Raw genomic sequence first — 24,604 nt, forward strand, 5'->3', positions numbered from 1 at the left:
ACCTAGTTCCACCCTGTCACTCAAGAAGCGCATTTGTTGTTGCTTGACCACGAGACACTTTCATTCAGTCTGTATGGTCAATGCAGTACATGCAACAATGTTGATGACAACAATGTTGTTCCCAAATTGATCTTAATATAAATCCACAAGCGTTCTATAATTACAATAGCAGTTTGTGTTTCTTACATCTGCAAACAGCTAGTTTGTATTTTCTTAGCATGTTAAGCTAAATCATGTTAGCCACTAATGATAATTGCTTGTTAGCTAATAAAAGTACTGAGTCAGAGCAAAAAGGTTGCTAGCTAAAACAGCCTGATACCAGTACTGGTGGAGGCTTAAATCAGCATGTTATTTGTGCAACAGTATCTTCTAAATCAAAAGAGGAATAGGCGAAGCTTGAATATGTTGGCTACATGAATAAAGATGTAATGTAGCCAAAGATTATAGGGTCCCCTAGGAAACACTGAACATCACTTTGGTTCCTACCCTGTCACAATAACTCATTCATGACATTTTCATTCGTTGTCATGTCAAACACTGTATTCAAAGTGCCCACTATTATTTATATTCTAACTATAGAAATTAGAATAAAGATTCTATTTCCATGATTCCAAAAGTTCACCCAAGTGTTTTGATCTAAATCGCAATTGCAACATTTGGTTAAAAATAAGGCCTAGTATTTTTGCCCATATCGTGGCAGTGTGGAAATGATCTCAAATGAGTGCAGGAAATGCAGAAATGGATGGAAATGCAGGAAATGATTTTAGGTTGAAGTTGAATTGAACAGTATAAAACAATCAGAATGGAGAAGGACCCATTCAAATAATTTAGAATATATGTGTTGCCACCCTGGGGTCACACACTACTCATAAAGCAAATTTAGAACTTTTATTAATCAAAAACATAGAATACCATCAACATTTTGAAAAACAAAAAACATATTTTGGCCATATCGCCCAGCGTTGTGCAGGCCCTCTCCAGAGGGTGGTGCGGTCTGCACAACGCATCACCGGGGGCAAACTACCTGCCCTCCATGACACCTACAGCACCCGATGTCACAGGAAGGCAAAAAAGATCAAAGACAACAACCACCCAAGCCACGGCCTGTTCACACCGCTACCATCCAGAAGGCGAGGTCAGTACAGGTGCATCAAGGCTGGGACTGAGAGACTGAAGAACAGCTTCTATCTCAAGGCCATCAGACTGCTAAACAGCAATCACTAAATCAGAGAGGCTGCTGCCTACATGGAGACCCAATCACTAGCCACTTTAACAAATTGATCACTAGTCAGTTGAAACAATGCCACTTTAAATAATGCTACTTTAATAATGTTTACATATCTTACATTACTCATATCATATGTACAGTCATGGCCAAAAGTTGAGAATCAAATCAAAATCAAATTTATATATATATAGCCCTTCTTACATCAGCTGATATCTCAAAGTGCTGTACAGAAACCCAGCCTAAAACCCCAAACAGCAAGCAATGCAGGTGTAGAAGCACAGTGGCTAGGAAAAACTCCCTAGAAAGGCCAAAACCTAGGAAGAAACCTAGAGAGGAACCAGGCTATGAGGGGTGGCCAGTCCTCTTCTGGCTGTGCCGGGTAGAGATTATAACAGAACATGGCCAAGATGTTCAAATGTTCATAAATGACCAGCATGGTCAAATAATAATAATCACAGTAGTTGTCAAGGGTGCAGCAAGTCAGCACCTCAGGAGTAAATGTCAGTTAGGTTTTCATAGCCGATCATTATTAAGAGTATCTCTACCACTCCTGCTGTCTCTAGAGAGTTGAAAACAGCAGGGCAAGGACAGGTAGCACGTCCGGTGAACAGGTCAGGATTCCATAGCCGCAGGCAGAACAGTTGAGACTGGAGCAGCAGCACGGCCAGAATGACACAAATATTAAGTTTCACAAAGTCTGCTGCCTCAGTTTGTATGATGGCAATTTGCATATACTCCAGAATGTTATGAAGAGTGATCAGATGAATTGCAATTAATTGCAAAGTCCCTCTTTGCCATGCAAATGAACTAAATCCCCCAAAAAACATTTCCATTGCATTTCAGCCCTGCCACAAAAGGACCAGCTGACATCATGTCAGTGATTCTCTTGTTAACACAGGTGTGAGTGTTGACGAGGACAAGGCTGGAGATTACTCTGTCATGCTGATTGAGTTCGAATAACAGACTGGAAGCTTCAAAAGGAGGGTGGTGCTTGGAATCATTGTTCTTCCTCTGTCAACCATGGTTACCTGCAAGGAAACACGTGCCATCATCATTGCTTTGCACAAAAAGGCCTTCACAGGCAAGGATATTGCTGCCAGTAAGATTGCACCTAAATCCACCATTTATCGGATCATCAAGAACTTCAAGGAGAGCGGTTCAATTGTTGTGAAGAAGGCTTCAGGGCGCCCAAGAAAGTCCAGCAAGCGCCAGAAACGTCTCCTAAAGTTGATTCAGCTGCAGGATTGGGGCACCACCAGTACAGAGCTTGCTCAGGAATGGCAGAAGGCAGGTGTGAGTGCATCTGCACGCACAGTGAGGCAAAGACTTTTGGAGGATGGCCTGGTGTCAAGAAGGTCAGCAAAGAAGCCACTTCCTCTCCAGGAAAAACATCAGGGACAGGCTGATATTCTGCAAAAGCTACAGGGATTGGACTGCTGAGGACTGGGGTAAAGTCATTTTCTCTAATGAATCCCCTATCCGATTGTTTGGGGCATCCAGAAAAAAGCTTGTCCGGAGAAAGCCTCCTGAGACCATTTATGTGTGGGTTTGCTTCACAGTCACCCCTTTTAGATTTGTGTGTATTAAGTAGTTGTTGGGGAATTGTTAGATTGCTTGCTAGATATTACCGCTCTGTCAGAACCAGAAACACAAGCATTTCGCTACACTCGCATTAACATCTGCTAACCATGTGTATGTGACCAATACAATTGGATTTGATTTAAGTGTGAGAATTATACCTTGACATTTTTCAATTTTTCTCACAGGACGTCCTATGTGTGCACATCTTTTATGGGCTGAATAGAAAGGGACATCTGTTACAAAAATACCAAAAAGTGTAATGACATTCGGCAATTGTCATTGGGTCTCCAGTCTCCACTCTTGAATTAATTGATGCGTCTTCCTGACCCACTTGTCATCTCCCCAGCCACATGAATAATTTTTTTTAAAAAGTTAAAAACATGACACAGAGGTGAGGTTTGTTTAATTTGGTATAAGCTTTTATTTGTTTTATTTTAAACATATAGGAGAATGATTAAATGTGCATTATTTAGAGACCCGATTAGAGCTACACAAAAAAAAATGGGAATTAACTAAATGTATCTGTTGTGATTTCTTTATGCCTTAATCAGTTACAGTACGAGCTGTCCCCAAAATACCTCAAGCTGATATGTTGTAAAAGCAGATATCTGCTGTTGTAACTGTATTACAGCTGAAGCACTAATGTGTACAAGGTTGAAGCGTAGGAGGAAAAGCATCAGCTGTCCTCTCGCTCTCCTAGCAACCATTAGTCTGGAGCACTCCCAGCCTGTTACCAACATGCCAGCACACATGCTGCTCTAGGAACACTGTTTCGCAAACCCACAGAATGTATTACTCTTCTAGGAACACTGTTTAGCAAACCCACAGAATGTATTACTCTTCTAGGAACACTGTTTCGCAAACCCACAGAATGTATTACTCTTCTAGGAACACTGTTTAGCAAACCCACAGAATGTATTACTCTTCTAGGAACACTGTTTAGCAAACCCACAGAATGTATTACTCTTCTAGGAACACTGTTTAGCAAACCCACAGAATGTATTACTCTTCTAGGAACACTGTTTAGCAAACCCACAGAATGTATTACTCTTCTAGGAACACTGTTTAGCAAACCCACAGAATGTATTACTCTTCTAAGAATACTGTTTAGCAAACCCACAGAATGTATTACTCTTCTAGGAACACTGTTTAGCAAACCCACAGAATGTATTACTCTTCTAGGAACACTGTTTAGCAAACCCACAGAATGTATTACTCTTCTAAGAATACTGTTTAGCAAACCCACAGAATGTATTATTCTTCTAAGAATACTGTTTAGCAAACCCACAGTATAAAAATAAATAAAGTCTCACACTCTAGCCTATACAGTATATGCTCCCAACAATTGAATGGGTAAACCTAACAACCAATGTTTCGGCAACGCAGTGTCATCTTCTGGGTTGAAACCCACAGTATAACATGATATAACTAACAACTGTCTTTTTTATTTTGTAATTGCACAAATCACATAAATTGTGTGAAACATGATTAGCCTACTGGTAGATGAAATTTCATGGGAAAGATTGAACACTGTAGGCCTAATCTGTAGTGGCTAATTATAGTTGCAGCATCCAATGTATTATATATATATATATATATTTGATTTTTTATTTTACTGTAATGCTGTTAACTGAGATCAGTTTCCCCCTCTCCAATCACTCATATAGGAACAGCAAAGACCATCAACAGGTGTTGTTGCAGACTGAACAGGTCAGAGGTTTGGTATTTTACGTAAATCTTTGCAGCAATAAGTATATCTTACGTTTGGTATGGTTACTAGAGGTTGACCGATTATGATTTTTCAAAGCCGATACCGATTAATCGGACGATTTGTTTATTTTTTTATTTGTAATAATGACAATTACAACAATACTGAATTAACACTTATTTTAACTTAATATAAAACATCCATAAAATCAATTTAGCCTCAAATAAATAATGAAACATGTTCAATTTGGTTTTAATAATGCAAAACCAAAGTGTTGGAGAAGATGTGTGCCATATAAAAATATGTGCCATGTAAAAATGTGTGCCATGTTAAATATGTGCCATGTAAAAAAGCTAACGTTTAAGTTTCTTACTCAGAACATGAGAACATATGAAAGTTGGTGGTTCCTTTTAACATGAGACTTCAATATTCCAAGGTAAGAGGTTTTAGGTTGTAGTTAATATAGTATTTATAGGACTATTTATCTCTATACCATTTGCAAGGGGAATACCTACTCCAAATCTAAAAGCGAGTGACGTTTGAAACAGTATTACCGCACACCCAGCTAACTAGCTAGCCATTTCACATTGGTTACACCAGCCATTAGGCTGATAGGCTTGAAGTCATAAACAGCGCTGTGCTTGCGAAGAGCTGCTATCAAAACGTACGAAAGTGCTGTTTGAATGAATGATTACGGGCATGCTGCTGCTCAGTCAGACTGCTCTATCAAATCTGACTTAATTATAACATAATAACACACAGAAATACGAGCCTTTGGGCATTAAAACAAAACATTTATTATTTCAGTGAAATACGGAACCGTTCGGTATGTTATCTAACGGGTGGCATTCCTAAGTCTAAATATTCTTGTTACATTGCACAACCTTCAATATATGTCATAATTACGTAAAATTCTGGCAAATTAGTTCGCAATGAGCCAGGCAGCCCAAACTGTTGCATATACCCTGACTCTGAGTGCAATGAACGCAAGAGAAATGACACAATTTCACCTGGTTAATATTGCCTGCTAAACTGGATCAGTAGTTATAACTAGTGATTATGATTGATTGTTTTTTTATAAGATAAGTTTAATGCTAGCAAGCAATTTACCTTGGCTTCTACTACATTTGCGTAACAGGCAGGCTACTCGTGGAGTGCAATGGTTAGAGCGCTGGACCAGTTAACTGTGCGGTTGCAAGATGGGAACCCCTGAGCTGACAAGGTGAAAATCTGTCGTTCTGCCCCTGAACAAGGCAGTTAACCCACAGTTCCTAGAGAGTCATTTAAAATAAGAATGTGTTCTTAACTGACTTGCCTAGTTAAATAAAAGGTATATAACTATAAATAAATACATTTTTTTAATAATTAAATAATCTGAAATCGTTGCCCAAAAATACTGATTTCCGTTATGAAAACTTGAAATCAGCCCTAATTAATCGGCCATTGCGATTAATCTGTCGACCTCTACCAGAGACAGGTTACTTCAGCTTCCTGTTGCACCTTCTTCACCACTCTGTCTGTGTGAAGGGACCATTACAGTTTATCAGGGATTGGCACACCGAGGAACTTGAAGATTTTGATGATAAGTTATGTCATCCCATTCGTATGCTATTGTACCGATAGGATAAGACATATGATAGTCTACTACTATACATCTTAATTCGTATGATATTATACGACCGCTATTCCATTCCTGATATACCCAAATGCAACGCAATGTATCATACTAATGCCATGTACAAAAATGGATGGAATTCTGTTCGCCATATGTCCCTTTTACGCAGTGTTGACCCACTACTGGTTGGACAAGTGTGTGTAACGCAAGATGGGGGAGAGCCTCGCTCTCATCAGAGATCACATTTATTTTGGGATATAACCTTTTTATTCAAAACATGAGAAACATTGTTTCAGGTGATAATAAAACATGTTTTGTTTAGTTACTTTTTCCTCAACTTGTTTGTCTGACTTCCTAGCTTACTTCCTTTCTAACTCAAGCTAGTTTACACAGAGCAACTAACGTTAGCTAGCTATCTGAAAGCTAGGCTGAACCCACTGGGAAACGTTGTTTCCAAGTCATTTGAATGAAATGGCGTTGCACTAACATGGACTAGACGTTAAATTGACGTCTGTGCCCAGTGGGAAGTTACTGTAGCCACACCTAATAATTACCATCACAATAAACTTTTCAGAATTAAAACCATATGCTACAGTCATATAGTATAATTGTCTTGACATCCAAAGTTGTATTATTCAACATTATTATTAAAAATAGTAGCCTACTCATTTATAGTAGGCTACATTCTGTGGTTTGGTAGCCTAACTCTGTTCTATTGATGGACTCTGGCCAGATGGAAGACAATGCAGAGTTCGGAAAAATTCTAAGTATGCTGCATCCATTTCGCAATGGAGCATCGGACCAAGGGGGAGCAGCGATGCCACTCTGTTGCCGAAATTGATGACTGATCTGGTGCAATGCAGCAGACTGCAAAATTGGGATGCGAATGGGACATTCATTAACAAATTTACGTACCAATTGAAACGTAATGCCCTGAGACCAGGTTGGTTGAATTGCTCCTCTGATCACTTGGGCCTACTTTTTTAAACGTATACAATTAGGTTTAGGGTGTGTTCGTAAATTCAATCTGTAGTGAGCTCTGGAGTTCCTCTATTCAGAGCGTTGTCAGATTGTCCGTTCGTAAATTCAGTGTTTCGCTCTCGGAGCGCACACTGGACGCTCTGGCCAAGGAGTAGGGTTGATCCGAGGGTTCTGACTCACAACAGCAGTCAAGCACCCAAGCTAACTGGCTAATGTTGGCTAGCTACTTCCAGACGCAAATGAGTACACCTCACTCCCCATAGCAGAGCTGGTTTGGCTGTTTTCATGTTCTCTAGAGCATTGGTGACTGTAACTGTGCAGCTGGCAACAATTTAATTACACTTTTCCCAGACGTTTACTGATACCGGCCACATTCAACTGTGGTTGAGCGTTCATAAATTTGTCAGCTATTCTGCGCTCTGGCACACTCAGACGAGAGTGCTCTGAAATCGGAGTAGATAGCCAGTTTGAATTTACGAACGCACACTCAATTAGCCATACTTTGAATTTTGAGCTTTTTGGTTCCTAAACGAGGTTGTCAAATTGCCTTATCCACAAAATGTACTTCTTTATTTGTCTCTAACAGAATGGAAGACTAGTTGGTGGAAAATTATATTTTAATTGAGTCAATATTTCGGATGTTTGGCAGGATAGCCCAGTGGTACCCAAGCTTAATAAACTTTCGATAAGAAAGCATGAGGGGAAGGCCTACCCTCAATTTCACTCCTCGTCACCGCTCAGCTGTCCATTCTTCTCCCACCACCCTGTCTCAATGATGAGAGCTATTGCCACGTTAACGTCCTAGTAGGAACTACGAAACTCAAAACATGTATGACTTGCTAACTGGTGGAACACGGCAAGTGTACCACCAGTTAGCAAGTAGGACATTTCAGAGTTCCGACTAGCACATGAACACGGCATAACATCAGCCATCCAGGCAGGATGCGGGCTCTGATTACATCCGAACGTTCAAGCGTAACTGACGTATATGGCTTCATCATTATCGTATTTCACCGCTCAAAATATGATATTTTTCAACATTTCTTTGGTTTATATCATTCGTTTTATTAGGCTAATAATCTCTCGTCATAATTTGCATTCATGACACGATCGGAGATTTGAAGTTGTGGTTTGATATTCAAAACAGGCGTCTGTTTTGCGGTTAGACAAGTAGATTTACTCACCTACAGTATGTCGAGTCTGTATTGTTTTGACTCTCGAGAGATAAATATGAGTGCTCCGCCGGTGATCCGACCGCCGAGTCCCCTGTCCTCCGTATCCAATGGCATCTCTTTCCAGATCCAGATCGGGCTGAGCCGCGAGCCCGTTCTTTTGGACTCTGTCGACTTCAGTCTCGCTCAAGTCCGGGAGATGGCATGTTACATCGTGGACCAGAAGGTAACTACAGTATATCCTATCACTTCTGTAATGCCATCCTTATAATTTAATTAGTTTAAATTAAGCACATATTCTTCTTAGTGATTTATAAACTTTTGCACACATGTTTGCATTCGGGTATTAGGTATTTAGTTTACTGTATGGCGTGACACAATCCATATGGGATTGATAATTAGGCTATGTCTGACCCATACAGTAAATTAGGTATGAACTAAAAAATGTCAATCGTTGTTGGTTCCATTTTTCTGTTGCACGCAATTAGCAACTCAGAAAAGTCCTTGATGTCACATTCAATAATTTATTCCAACAAGCAGGACAACAATTCTATAAGTTACTGTATGTATTGATAATGGAAAGATGTAGGCCTAACAAATATGGTATCATGTAGAGAAAGGAAAAGTTCAACATAAGCTAATGAAATAGAGAATCCACATATTTAATAAAGTTGTAGTTGATCACTTATCAACAACATGGGAACTACACCATCCTTTCCCTATAATCATCAGGCCTGTAGCCTATACAGTGTATGCATGACCATCTACAAAAAATAAAAAATGATGTTTTATTGGCACACACTGGATAGGTGCAGTGAAATTTGTTGTTTTACAGGTTCAGCCATAGTAGTACAGTGCCTCATGAGCAAATTAGGAGTAAGTGCCTTGCTCAAGGGCACATCGACAGATTTTTCACCTTGTGGGCTCGAGTATTCGAACTAGCGACTTTTTGGTTACTGACGAACTCTCTAACCCTTAGGCTGCGGCTGGTGGCCTATAGGCAGGTAGCGTATCAGTTAGGATAGTTGGGCCAGTTACCGAAAGGTTGCTGGTTTGAATCCCCAAGACAACTAGGTGAAAAATCTGTCTGTGCCCTTGAGCAAGGCACTAAACCCTAATTGCGCCTGTAAGTTGCTCTGAATAGGAGTGTCTGCTAAATAACTAAAATGTATTTGCAAAATATAAGTCTTAGGTAATATTAACCCCTTTCATATCTAAACATAAACCTGTCTTCTTTACCATTCCGTCTTCCTTATACTGAATTTTGTTCATATCTGAAAGGGGCAAGGGTTAAAAAACACGGTACCTTAAATCCAAAATGGAAAATGATATCTCAGACAGTTTTATGTAGGCTTACATATGTTGTAACTTCATAGTTTCATTTGGGGATAACATCTTGATAGTCTCACTTCATTTGTTTATTTCCGTTTCAACATGATCATGTTTCCACAGGCCCCCCCAGGTTATTCTAATTGGTAGTATACGTTTTGGGTGATACATACAAAGTGCCAGGGTTGCACTTCTGTCATCCCTTCTGTCATCCTATTGGTGTGTGAGGGTAAAAGAGATTGTTCTTAATTAAGTAACGAACAGCTCCTATATGAACTACAGGTATAGGAGGCTATACCTCAACACCTTGTAGACACATTTTATCACAGAGAGAGGGTATCTTGTGTATAGCTGCTCAGAACACTTAACACTTTAAATAGTACAAAGTGAAATCTTTAATTTGTGTGTGGGTGTGTTTGTTTGCGTATATGCTGTGTAAAGTGAGACAGCTAGACTGTGAGGATGACGAGAAAATTAGTTTGATTTATACAGCAGCATATCCTGGATGGAATGAGTCAACTTGATAGAAGTTAGGATTTGTCCCTAAACCTTATGAAAAAGTGTCTAGAATTAGATTAGTCATCTAATTGCAACTTTACTGAAAGCTAGTTTGGCATGATGATTGCACTTTCTAGGCTAAATTAACTCTTTGAATATGCAGTAGTTGCATCACGTTTGACAGCTTCAATGTCCAATCAAAGTGTAGAGTACTACTCTGAGAGTTCTCTGGGTCTTCTTTGTGCTGATTAGAATTCCTGTTTTAGATCAAAGTCAGCGGCGGCCAGCCCACTAAGGCGTTAGTAACGGCTCCCCAATTGTGATTGGTCAACAAAAAACATTTGGGATTGGTCCTGATTTTTTTTCTTTGTATATATAATCACTACCATTAAAAAGTATGGGATAACTTAGAAATGTCCTCGTTTTTGAAAGAAAAGCTAATTTTTTGTCCATTAAAATAACATCAAATTGATCAGAAATACTGTGTAGACATTGTTAATGTTGTAAATTACTATAGTCGCTGGAATCGGCAGATTTTTTAAATGGAATATCTACATAGGCGTACAGAGGCCCATAATCAGCAACCATCACTCCTGTGTTCCAATGGCACATTGTGTTAGCTAATCCAAGTTTATCATTTTAAAAGACTAATTGATCATTAGTAAACCCCTTTGCAATTATGTTAGCACAGCTGAAAACTTTTGTGCTACTTAAAGAAGCAATAAAACTGGCCTTCTTTAGAAGTATCTGGAGCGTCAGCATTTTTGGGTTCGATTACAGGATCAAAATGGTGTTTGTCAGCTGCCAGTTGAGGACTTGTGAGGCATCTGTTTCTCAAACTAGACCCTCTAATGTGCTTGTCCTCTTCCTCAGTTGTGCACAGGGACCTCCCACTCCCACTAAGTTGACTGTGCCTTTAAACAGCTTGGAAAATTCCAGAAAATTACGTTGTAGCGTTAGAAGCTTCTGATAGGCTAATTGACATAATTTGAGCCAATTGGATGTGTACCTGTGGATGTATTTCAAGGCCTACCTTCAAACCCAGTGCCTCTTTGCTTGACATCATGGGAAAATCAAAAATAAATCATCCAAGACCTTAGAAAACACATTGTGGACCTCCACAAGTCTGGTTCATCCTTGGGAGCAATTTCCAAACGCCTGAATGTACCACGTTCATCTGTACAAACAATAGTACGCAAGTATAAACACCATGGGACCACGCAGCCATCATACCGCTCAGGAAGGGTACGCATTCTGTCTCCTAGAGATGAACGCACTTTGGTATGAAAAGTGCAAATCAATCCCAGAACCACCGCAAAGGACCATGTGAAGATGCTGGAGGAAAAAGATACTAAAGTATCTACATCCACAATTAAACGAGTCCTATATCGACATAACCTGAAAGGCCGCTCAGCAAGGAAGAAGCCACTGCTCCAAAATCACAATTAAAAATCCAAACTATGGTTTGCTACTGCACATGGGGACAAAGAATGTACTTTTTGGAGAAATATCTTCTGGTCTGATGAAACAAAAATAGAACTGTTTGGCCATAATGACCATTGTTATGTTTGGAGGAAAAAGGGGGATGCTTGCAAGCCAAAGAACACCATCCCAACCGTGAAGTACGGTGGTGGCAGCATCATGTTGTGGGGGTGCTTTGCTGCAGGAGGGACTGGTTTCACTTCACAAAATAGATGGCATCATGAGGGAGGGAAAATTATGTGGATATATTGAAGCAACTTCTCAAGACATAAGTCAGGAAGTTAAAGCTTGGTTACAAATGGTTCTTCCAAATGGACATCACAAAGTCCTGACCTCAATCCTATAGAACATTTGTGGGCAGAACTGAAAAAGCATGTGCGAGCAAGGAGGCCTACAAACCTGACTCAGTTACACCAGCTCTGTCAGGAGGAATTGGCCAAAAGTCACCCAACTTATTGTGGGATGCTTGTGGAAGGCTGCCCGAAACGTTTTACCCAAGTTAAACTATTTAAAGGCAATGCTACCAAATACTAATTGAGTGTATGTAAACTTCTGACCCACTGGGAATGTGATGAAAGAAATAAATGCTTAAATAAATAATTCTCTACTATTATTCTGACGTTTCACATTCTTAAAATAAAGTGGTGATCCTAACTGACCTAAAACAGGGAATTTTTACCAGGATTAAATGTCAGGAATTGTTTAACTGAGTTTAAATGTATTCGGCTAAGGTGTATGTAAACTTCTTATTTCAACTGTAGATATTCCATAAAAGCCGTTCCCAGCTACAATAGTCATTTACAGCATTAACAATGTCTACACTGTATTTCTGAACGGTAGTGTACTGTGGGGACTGTGGACGACGTCATCGATGCACTTATTGATGAAGCCAGTGACTGATGTGGTGTACTCCTCAATGCCATTGGAAAAATCCCGGAACATATTCATATGTCTGTGCTAGCAAACAGTCCTGTAGCTTAGCATCTGCTTCATCTGACCACTTTTTTATTGACTGAGTCACTGGTGCTTCCTGCTTTAGTTTTTGCTTGTAAGCAGGGATCAGGAGGATAGAATTATGGTCAGATTTACAAAATGGAGGGCGAGGGAGAGCTTTGTATGCGTCTCTGTGTGTGGAGTAAAGGTGGTCTCGAGGTTTTATCCCTCTGGTTGCACATTTAACATGCTGGTAGAAATGAGGTAAAACTGATTTATGTTTCCCTGGATTAATGTCCACAGCCGCTAGGAGCACCGCCTCTGGATGAGCGTTTTCCGTTTTGCCAATGGCGGAATACAGCTCATTGAGTGTGGCTTTAGTTCCAGCATTGGTTTGGTATTGGTATTTATTTTTTGGTATTTTATTAGGATCCCCATTAGCTGTTGCAAAAGCAGCAGCTACTCTTCCTGGGGTCCACACGAAACATGAAACATAATGACATAATACAGACAAGAACAGCTCAAGGACAGAACTACATACATTTTTAAGAAGGCACACGTAGCTTACATATCAATGCATTCACAAACTATCTAATAGGTCAAAAGGGAGAGGTGTTGTGCTGTGAGGTGTTGCTTTATCTGTTTTTTAAAACCAGGTTTGCTGTTTATTTGAGCAATATGAGATGGAATGAAGTTCCATGCAATAAGGGCTCTATATAATACTGTACGCTTTCTTGAATTTGTTCTGGATTTGGGGACTGTGAAAAGACCCCTGGTGGCATGTCAGGTGAGATAAGTGTGTGTGTCAGAGCTGTGTGTAAGTTGACTATGCAAACTATTTGGTATTTTCAACACAATGTTTCTTATAAAAAGAAGTGATGCAGTCAATCTCTCCTCAACTCTTAGCCAAGTGAGACTGGCATGCATAGTATTTATATCAGCCCTCTGATTACAATGAAGAGCAGAACGTGCCGTTCTGTTCTGGGCCAGCTGCAGCTTAACTAGGTCTTTCCTTGCAGCGCTGGACCACACGACTGGACAATAATCAAGATTAGACAACTAGAGCCTGCAGAAATTGCTTTTTGGAGTGTGGTGTCAAAAAAAGCAGAGCATCTCTTTATTACGGCTAGACCTCTCCCCATCTTTATAACCATTGAATTTATGTTTTGATCATGACAGTTTACAATCTACGGTAACGCCAATTAATTTAGTCTCCTCAACTTGTTCAACAGCCACAACATTCATTGCCAGATTCAGCTGAGGTATAGAACTTAAGGAAGGATTTGTACCAAATTCAAAGCTCTCAGTTTTAGAGATGTTCAGGACCAGTTTATTCCTGGCTGTCACAGGTCAGGGTTTCTTCCTGGAGTGTACTACCTGTGGTTGCCACTGGAGAGCACCCTTGGGTTTCCTCTAGTATCCAGGTGACCCTAGTTGGACTTATTGGGATCACCTGCTGGATGACTATTTTGGTTCCTCTGTGGACTGGGCCAGTTGCTCAGGTCTCATGTTTTGTCCAGTGTTCTCATGTGCCCTTGCTTTGTTGTTATGAAGACCTTCTGGATTTACCCTTACCTGCTGTGTTTCTCTGCGCCTGGGTCCAAGTTCGTACTAGCACTATTGTCTCACTGGCCACCCATTCCAGAACAGACTGCAACTCTTTGTTAAGGGTTTCAGTGACTTCATTAGCTGTGGTTGCTGATGTGTATATGGTTGAATCATCAGCATACATGGATGCACGTGCTGTGTTTAATGCCAGTGGCAGCTCATTGGTTAAAAATAGAAAAGCGTTGCGGGCCCAGAGAGTTGCCCTGCGCTACACCACAATTGACATGTTTGACGTTAGAGAAGCTTCCATTAAAGAAAACCCTTTGATTAGATAGATAGCTCTGAATCCACAATATGGCAGAGGTTGAAAAGCAATAACACACGTTTTTTCAACAACAGGTTATGATCAGTAATATCGAAGGCTGCACTGAAATCTAACAGTACAGCTCCCACAATCTTCTTATTATCAATTTCTTTCAACCAATCATCAGTCATTTGTGTCAGTGCAGTACATGTTGAGGACCCTTCTCTATAAGCATGCTAAATGTCTGTTCTTAATTTGTTTACAGAGAAATAGCATTGTATTTGGTCAAACACAATTTTATCCAACAGTTTGCTAAGAGCTGGCAGCAAGTTTATAGGTCTACTGTTAAAACCAGTAAAGACCGCTTTACCACTCTTGGGTAGCAGACTTACTTTGGCTTCCCTCCAGGGAGGTAAATAGACAGCTATGAAGAAAATAGATGAAAACTCTCTTGGTAAATAGTGTGGTCTACAGCTTATCATGCAATTCTCTACCTCAGGCGAGCAAAACCTTGAGACTTCCTTAGATATCGTGCACCAGCTGTTGTTTACATATATACATAGACCTCCACCCCTTGTCTTACCAGAGGCTGCTGTTCTATCCTGTCGATACAGTGTATAACCCGCCAGCTGTATGTTATTCATGTCGTCGTTCAGCCACGACTCGGTGAAACATAAGATATTACAGTTTTTAATATCCTGTTGGTAGGATATGCGTGCTTGTAGTTAGTCTATTTTATTATCCAGTGATTGTACATTGGCTAATAGGACCAACGGTAAAGAAAAATTACCCACTCGCCATCAGATCCTCACAAGGCACCCTGACCTTCGTCCTCAATATTTCAGTCTCTTTCTCCTGCGAATCAAATCAAATCAAATGTATTTATATAGCCCTTCGTACATCAGCTGATATCTCAAAGTGCTGTACAGAAACCCAGCCTAAAACCCAAAACATCAAGCAATGCAGGTGCTGAAGCACGTTGGCTAGGAAAAACTCCCTAGAAAGGCCAAAACCTAGGAAGAAACCTAGAGAGGAACCAGGCTATGAGGGGTGGCCAGTCCTCTTCTGGCTGTGCCGGGTGGATATTATAACAGAACATGGCCAAGATGTTCAAATGTTCATAAATTACCGGGATGAGGGCCTTGTCGGGTGTCTGGAGTAACTCCCTCTCATCCGACTCGTTAAAGAAAAAATCTTCTTTCAATACGAGGTGAGTAATCGCTGTACTGATTTATAGAAGCTCTTTTTGGTCATAATAGACGGTGGCAGAAACATTATGTACAAAATAAGTTGCAAATAATGCGAAAAAACACACACAATAGCACAATTGGTTAGAGTCTATAAAATGGCAGCCATTCTCCCCAGCGCCATTTTCAAACAAGAATTCCACCCCTACCTTGTCACAACACATCTGATTGGCTCAAACTCATTAAGAAGGAAATAAATTCCACAAATGTACTTTTAGCAAAGCACACCTGTTAATTGAAATGCATTCCAGGTGACTACCTCATGAATATGATTGAGAGGATGCCAAGAGTGTGCAAGCTGTCATCATGGCAAAGGGTGGCTACTTTGAAGAATCTCAAATATAAAATATATTTTGATTTGTTTAACAGTTTTTTTGGTTACTACATGATTTTATATGTGTTATTTTATAGTTTTGATGTCTTCACTACCAATCTCCTGAGGGGTCTAAGGCCCTGCGTCTTAGTGCAAGAGACATCACTACAGTCCCTGGTTCGAATCCAAGCTGTATCCCATCTGGCCGTGATTGGGAGTCCCATAGGGCGGTGCACAATTGGCCCAGGTTTGGCAGGGTAAGCCGTCATTGAAAAATAAAAATGTGTTCTTAACTTGCCTAGTTAAATCAAGGTTAAACAAAAAAAATACAAAAAAAAAATCAAAAATTCTACAATGTAGAAAATAGTAAAAATAAAGAAACCTCTGGCAAAGATAACAGCATGGAGTCTTTTCCTGTAATGTTTGACACGGTTAAGGAACACATTTTGAATTTTGGACCATTCCTCTATGCAGATCCTTTCAAGATCCTTCACATTCTTGGGTTTGCACTTATCAACTGCCCTCTTCCATTCAGCCCACAGGTTGTCCATTGGATTGAGGTCCGGCGACTGAGATGGCCATAGCAGAACATTGATTTTGTTGTCACAGAACCATTTCTGTGTGGATCTTGAAGTATGTTTCGGGTCATTGTCTTGTTGGAAAGTCCACCTACGGCCAAGTCCAGCCTTCTAGCAGAGGCAACCAGATTGTCAGCCAAAATTGCCTGATACTTGGTCAAATTCATTATGCCATCAATCTTAACCAGTGCCCCTGGACCTCTGGAATTAAAACAGCCCCAAAACATCACTCACCCACCACCATATTTCACCATGGGTATGATGTGCCTCTCCTTGTATGCATCTCTGTTTCGACGTCAAACATGCTGATGCTGTATCTGACCAAAACGTTCAATTTTGGTCTCATCTGACCAGAGCACCTTCTTCTAGTCATAATTTAAATGACGTTTGGCGAACTCCAAGCGCTTGCGTCTGTGTCTTGGGGTCAGAAAGGGCTTTCTTCTGGAAGGTGGCGTCTGATGGTGCTTTTTGAAACCTGGTGACCCCAAGATGCCACCAAGGCCTGTAATTCTTTCACAGTGATTCTTGGGGATTTTGTTTCTTCTCTCACGATCCTCCTCCCTCTCCTGGGGGGCAAAATGCATTTGCGTCCTCTACCCATGAGGTTTTCAACTGTTCCATATCTTTTGAATTTTTTAATAATTGCCCTGACAGTGCTCAGTGGTATATTCAATTGTTTGTGGATCTTCTTGTAGCCAATACCAGATTTAGCCTCAAGTAAATAATGAAACATGTTCAATTTGGTTTAAATAATGCAAAAACAAAGTGTTGGAGAAGAAAATAAAAGTGCAACATGTGCTATGTAAGAAAGCTAACGTTTCAGTTCCTTGCTCAGAACATGAGAACATATGAAAGCTGGTGGTTCCTGTTAACATGAGTCTTCAATATTCCCAGGTAAGAAGTTTTAGGTTGTAGTTATTATAGGAATTATAGAACTATTTCCCTCTATACCATTTGTATTTCATTAACCTCCTCCCTGGGCTCGAACCAGCAACACAATGACAACAGCCACGATCCAAGCAGCCGTTACCCATGCAGAGCAAGGGAAACAACCACTGCAAGGCTCAGAGCGAGTGACGTTTGAAACGCTATTAGCGCGCGCTAACTAGCTAGCCATTTCACTTCGGTTACACCAGCCTCATCCTGGGAGTTGATAGGCTTGAAGTCATAAACAGCGCAATGCTTGACGCACAACGAAGAGCTGCTGGCAAAACGCACGAAAGTGCTATTTGAGTGAATGTTTACGCGCCTGCTTCTGCCTACCACCACTCAGTCAGATACTTAGAAACTTGTATGCTTGTATGCTCAATCAGATTATATGCAACGCAGGACACGCTAGATAATATCTAGTAATATCATCAACCATGTGTAGTTAACTTGTGATTATGATTGATTGTTTTTCACAAGATAAGTTTAATGCTAGCTAGCAACTTACCTTGGCTTACTGCATTCGTGTAACAGGCAGTCCCCTTGTGGAGTGCAACGAGAGAGAGGCAGGTCGTTATTGCGTTGAACTAGTTAACTGTAAGGTTGCAATATTGGATCCCCCGAGCTGACAAGGTGAAAATCTGTCGTTCTGCCCCTGAACGAGGCAGTTAACCCACCGTTCCTAGGCCGTCATTGAAAATAAGAATGTGTTCTTAACTGACTTGCCTAGTTAAATAAAGGTATATAAAAAATAAAAACATTTAATTGGCAAATCGGCGCCCAAAAATACTGATTTCTGATTGTTTTGAAAACAATTTCCGATTGTTATGAAAACTAATAATCGGCCATTCCGATTAATCGGTCGAACTATAGTTCTTATAGGCACTTTAGTATTGCCAGTGTAACAGTATATCTTCCGTCCCTCTCCTCGCCCCTACCTGGGCTCGAACCAGGAACACATCGACAACAGCCACCCTCGAAGCAGCGTTACTCATCGCTCCACAAAAGCCGGGGCCCTTGCAGAGCAAGGGGAACAACCACTCCAAGTCTCAGAGCGAGTGACGTTTGAAACGCTATTAGCGCGCGCTAACTAGCTAGCCATTTCACATCGGTTACACCAGCCTAATCTCGGGAGTTGATAGGCTTGAAGTCATAAACAGCTCAACGCTTGAAGCACAGGGACGAGCTGCTGGCAAAACGCACGAAAGTGCTGTTTGAATGAATGCTTACGAGCCTGCTGGTATCGCTCAGTCAGACTGCTCTATCAAATCATAGACTTAATTATAACATAATAACACACAGAAATACGAGCCTTAGTTTCCAGATTTGACCATATTAATTGACCTATCATCTCGAAAACAAGACGTTTATTCTTTCAGTGAAATACGGAACCGTTACGTATTTTATCTAACGGGTGGCATCCAGAAGTCTATATATTCCTGTTACATTGCACAACCTTCAATGTTATGTCATAATTACGTACAGACCAAACTGTTGCATATACACTGACTCTGCGTGCAATGAACGCAAGAGAAGTGACACAATTTCACCTGGTTAATATTGCCTGCTAACCTCGATTTATTTTAGTAAAATATGCAGGTTTAAAAATATATACTTCTGTGTATTTATTTTAAGAAAGGCATTGATGTTTATGGTTTATGGTTAGGTACAGTTGTCCAACGATTGTGCTTTTTTTCGCAAATGAGCTTTTGTTAAACCATCCCCCGTTTGGCGAAGTTGGCTGTCTTTGTTAGGAAGAAATATTCTTCACAGAGTTCACAACGAGCCAGGTTAGCAGGCAATATGAACTAAATATGCAGGTTTAAAAATAGATACTTCTGTGTATTGATTTTAAGAAAGGCATTGATGTTTATGGTTAGGTACACATTGGAGCAAGACAGTCCTTTTTCGCGAACACGCACCGCATCGATTATATGAAACGCAGGACACGCTAGATAAACTAGTAATATCATCAACCATGTGTAGTTAACTAGTGATTATGATTGATTGTTTTTTATAAGATAAGTTTAATGCTAGCTAGCAACTTACCTTCTTACTGCATTCGCTTAACAGGCAGTCTCCTCGTGGAGTGCAATGTAATCAGGTGTTTAGAGCGTTGGACTAGTTAACTGTAAGGTTGCAAGATTGAATACCCGAGCTGACAAGGTAAAAATCTGTCATTCTGCCCCTGAACAAGGCAGTTAACCCACCATTCCTAGGCCGTCATTGAAAATAAGAATGTGTTCTTAACTGACTTGTCTAGTTAAATAAAGGATAAATAAAGGGGTGTAAAATAATACAAATATATATTTTTTTTAAATCGGCCAACCGATTTCCGATTGTTATGAAAACTTGAAATCAGCCATAATTAATCGGCCATCGATCTCTAATATTTATATAATTCATGGATTATATTTAAAATTCTCATAAAATTGTGTTAAATGTGTATATTTTCTAAACAAGCTGTTCAATAACTTACTAGTCACTACATATGTTGCCAAACCCACTGGCTCCAGGTCATCTATAAGTCTATGCTAGGTAAAGCCCTGCCTTATTTCAGCTCACTGGTCACCATAGCAACACCCACCTGTAGCACGCGCTCCAGCAGGTATATTTCACTGGACATCCCCAAAGTCAACACTTCCTTTGGCCGCCTTTCCTTCCAGTTCTCTGCTGCCAATGACTGGAACGAATTGCAAAAATCACTGAAGCTGGAGACTTATATCTCCTTCTCTAACTTTAAGCATCAGCTGTCAGAGCAGCTTACCGATCACTGTACCTGTACACAGCCAATCTGTAAATAGCACACTCAACTACCTCATCCCAGCAAATGTACACTGTTATACAAGCTGTACACTCACTACTTTACATTGTAGCAAAGTGTCAATTCTTCAGTGTTGTCACATGAAAAGATATACTCAAATATTTACAAAAATGAGAGGGGTGTACTCACTTTTGTGATATACTGTAGATAATGTGTATTCACTTATTGCATCTGCATGCTTGTTGTGTTCTCCCTTTTACGATCATTCGTGAGCTGGCTGCAAGTTCTAAATAGTAGAATCTAATCTGTTCAAAACAGTGCCAGCATGTGAGGCGCAGCTGTGGTCATTCGGTTTTTGATATACAAAAGTGAAATTGGTGTATTTATGCTGTTCAATTGCACAGATCACTTCATATATCTTCTTAAAGAAACTGCCTGTAGTTTGAAAAGTTGGAATCATATTTCTGTCATGCTGCTTTGTTGACTCCAGCCACCTCGCGGGTATTCAGCCAATCAGCAGCCGCCACTGACCAATTTATAGAGGATCTTACTGTGGCAAAGAGAGAATTAGATCATCAAAGGGCAAAGATGACATTGTTAGCCATGTCCTATGAGGAGTTCCTGGAAAGGATCTTATTATAGAACATAGAAGGATGTCTCTGTCTGATGCTGATACTGATACTGTCAAACTGTGCCTTTTCAATTATGTAGAGTGATAATTACAGGTACGCAATTACATGCTGAACAAAGATTTACAGTAGTTATCTGTAGTTAAACAAATCGATACAATATGCAGGGATATGTGCGCATGATGTATAACGGATAGTCGTGTCATCCTCCTCTTGACATTCAAGTCCTGATCCAAATAAGATCTTGCAACCATGAACCAGCTTAACCATAACTATTGACATGTACAGTATCTATGAGTTTTGAACAGTCCTTTGATACATTTGCCTGATTTTGGACAATGACACGAGGACGGGCGGTTGTGTGCAGTCAACCCCTTGACATCTTTATCACTTCTTCAACCACAGTCCTAGCTCCCATCAAAATGCTGTTTTATAGATCTAACAGACTGCGAACAGGCCGTCTCATTGGAATCCATTAGAGCCAAGCGTTATAAGGACTAATTAAAAGGATGACGCCTTTGTTTGAAGTTTTACCACCTTTTTGCATTACCACTCTTTACCGATCTTTTCTTTCAAGTGTCCTTATTAATCAGTCGGAAACACTTTGGTTTGTCACAGAGAGTGCTAACCTCCTTGTTCAGTCAGTGTCAGTCCATATGTAGAGCTGTGACGTGAGCAGGGTTAGGATCACTTATGGGGCTTTTCCACTGTAGGGCCGTGAATTACACGCTTCCTATTTATTTGCCATTTGCTCATGGCCAGCTTGACTCCTTGAACCAAGTGAGATATTCAGTGATAGCACCCCTGGCTGAGCCATAGGCTACACATCCATCCCACAAGTCCTTCAACCAACCGCATCCTTCCACCACCATTTCTTCTTCTTCACACCAATCCTTTCTTTATTTCGTCACCCACTATAAAGTTGCATCATATTCAAGACTGGGATGCTGTCATACGTTCATAGTGTCGTGGATACAGATGACTGCTTGGAAATCGGTTGGAGAAACAGACATAATGTATGTGTTATTTATATATATGAAGGTATATGATATATGATGATAATAACCAGTTATATTTCCTTTTTTCGCCATGGCTGTGTACGGTATATGTTTGGATAGTTCTGAAGGTTTATTCCATGCGGTTTTACAAATGAGAAACATTAGACAAACATGATCAAGTTATAGTTTACTGTACGTCTCCCCAAGGTATTAAAAATGAATTAGATATTACATTCTGTGGTCTGCTCCCCAACGTTTGTCTCCTAGTTATAGAATGGTGCCCCTGTTGCTTGGCAACTGATTGTGATTGCCTGTGAAGTATCCATTTGAGTGCCATTATCCTGACGAGAGCCATGTGTGGTAGGGTCACGTACTAACACACACACACACACACACACACACACACACACACCTACCCTTGGGCAGAACAGAACGGCAGATGAATGCTGTACAATGTGCATAGGCCATTGTGGACCAGCTGTTTTGGAAAGCATTCAGAGCACCATGCACCTTCATTAGCATAAGATAAATGTTGTAGAGGATCACCATTCCCTTTCAGGATCATGGCCCTTTTCTGCCCCAGCACTCTGAGTGCTCACTCCTTAGTGTCAGCACCATAAAAAACATATTTGGTCTCATCTGCTAATCAACTAGTAGGATGTATAAATCTATAGGGTCGACTTTGTCCAAAAATAGATGTACCAGTCCCGGATTGCCCCTTTAAAAGAGTTGCTATCAGAGATACAAGAGTCGCCCTCATTACAGAGCATTGTACTGATCCTCACCACAGAGAACAGGTAGAGATAGACAACAAAAGAATCTGCCTCTGCCTGTTAATTACTTTAGTGATTAAGTAAACACTGCACAGCTCAATTATTGAAATGACAAAAAATTTGCTGTGGTTTCTGTCGGTGTTAACGTGGTGAGCTGAAAGGTTAGCTCATTATGATGTCTGTGGAAAGCAAAAGCTCTGAAAACACAATTATCTTTTCCTGCGTGGCAATGATGTTGCCACTGATGCCATTCCAAATATAAATACAGTGCAATGCTGTGAACGTTTTCTCACAAACAACATCCTCGTAAAAAAAATCTAAAGTGAAGTTTGTTTGCAAAAGTCAAACGCTGTAAACAAACACGAATCAAGGTGAAACCTCTTTTAGATTAGAAAAATAGGAAGAAAACATTGCTAATTGGAAATACAAAAAAAATGTAAAATATATAATACTTTTTTTATTCATGTGTTTCTTCTGTTGTGGTGGTAACCCCTCTTTTGTACTACATGTTAGGTGTTAGTACAACTAGATTATGTATAATAACTAGGGTTGCACATTTTGGGGAAAATTCAGAAGTGGAAACTTTCTGTGGGAATTAACAGGAATTTATGGGAATTAACGGGAATATATGCACATTAATATTAATACCATTTAAATGTAGATGTTTTTTGCATTGGATATATTTACCATTTCATATGGAGACCGAAACATAAACCTTTTTCTTTATCATAAGTAAACACAATTGCAAATGATTAAATCCTTCCAATATAAATAAAACTATTTAGTTATGAATTGAACTTTAATTAAATGAGTTGACTCTTCACATGGATTAATTCACTGAACAACAAAAGAAAGGGAATATTGAATGACCCCCCAATGATCCATCGCATCTCTCCAAAAATCTGTAAAATGATAGTCTAGAAACTAAAGCTTTTGTTGTCTTCCTATCAGGCTTCCATGTCTTCTCCCTCGACCTCCTCAATGTCCACCTCTTGAACATCAATGTCCACCTCTTGTCTCTGAGGCTTCATCTTCACTGTCACTTTCCAACCTTGTTGAGGATGGCTCGTTGACAGGCTTAAAAAGCCTGAAATTTGCCCGGATGGCCACCAATTTTTCATCCCTTGTATTGGTCAGCCTGTTGTGTGCTCTGGTGTGTGTGTTCCCAAACAAGGACCAGTTGCACTCGGATGCGGCTGATGTTGGTGGGATTTGGAGGAGGATGGAGGTAACAGGGGAAAGAGCCTCAGATCCACAAAGTCCCTTCCACCAGGTGGCTGATGAGATGCACGACTGCCATATTGCATCTACATCCCAAAGCCCTTGCTTCGATTTGTACTTCGCCAGACTGCCAAGAACCTTGCCCTCATCCAGGGCAAGGTGGCGAGACATGGTAGTGATGACACCATAGGCCTGGTTGATTTCTGCACCAGACAGGATGCTCTTGCCAGCATACTTGGGGTCCAACAGGTATGCTGCGGCGTGTATGTGCTTCAGGCAGAAGTCTTCACACTTTTTGATGTATTTCAGAACTGTAGTTTCCTCTGCCTGGAGCAACAGTGAAGTGGGCAGGGCAGTACAGATTTCTTCTCTTACATCTGCAAGCAGAGTTTGAACATGGCATTGTCTCCCTCAATCTGTGCAATGGCTACTGCTATAGGTTTCTGGAGTTTCAGGCTGCTTACAACTCCCTCCCAAAATACATCATCCAGGATCCTCTTGATGGGGCTGTCCATATCGGCAGACTGTGATATGGCCATTTTTTGGAGAGATTCCTTCCCCTCCAGGAGACTGTCAAACATGATGACAACACCACCCCAACTGGTGTTGCTGGGCAGCTTCAATGTGGTGCTCTTATTCTTCTCACTTTGCTTGGTGAGGTAGATTGCTGCTATAACTTCATGACCCTTCATGACCCACATACCTAACCATTTCCTTAGCTCTATTGTTGAGTGTATCAATTATTTTCAGTGCCATGATGTCCTTGAGTAGCAGA

At 40.4% G+C, this 24,604-nt stretch overlaps 1 protein-coding gene across 1 annotated transcript in view; it reads left to right on the top strand.

The window, feature by feature from the left end:
- The first annotated feature begins 7,860 nt into the window (after window positions 1–7,860).
- prkd1 (protein kinase D1) overlaps window positions 7,861–24,604 on the top strand; it is a 55,013-nt gene continuing 38,269 nt past the window's right edge. Inside the window, exon 1 of the mRNA XM_021573990.3 lies at window positions 7,861–8,511. Within this exon, the coding sequence (XP_021429665.3) occupies window positions 8,305–8,511 (207 nt within the window). The 5' untranslated portion in view covers window positions 7,861–8,304. The remainder of the gene's footprint in view (window positions 8,512–24,604) is intronic.

This window comes from Oncorhynchus mykiss, chromosome 19 (genome assembly GCF_057628025.1).
Source record: "Oncorhynchus mykiss isolate SJ-2025 chromosome 19, ASM5762802v1, whole genome shotgun sequence".
Lineage (NCBI taxonomy): Eukaryota > Metazoa > Chordata > Actinopteri > Salmoniformes > Salmonidae > Oncorhynchus > Oncorhynchus mykiss.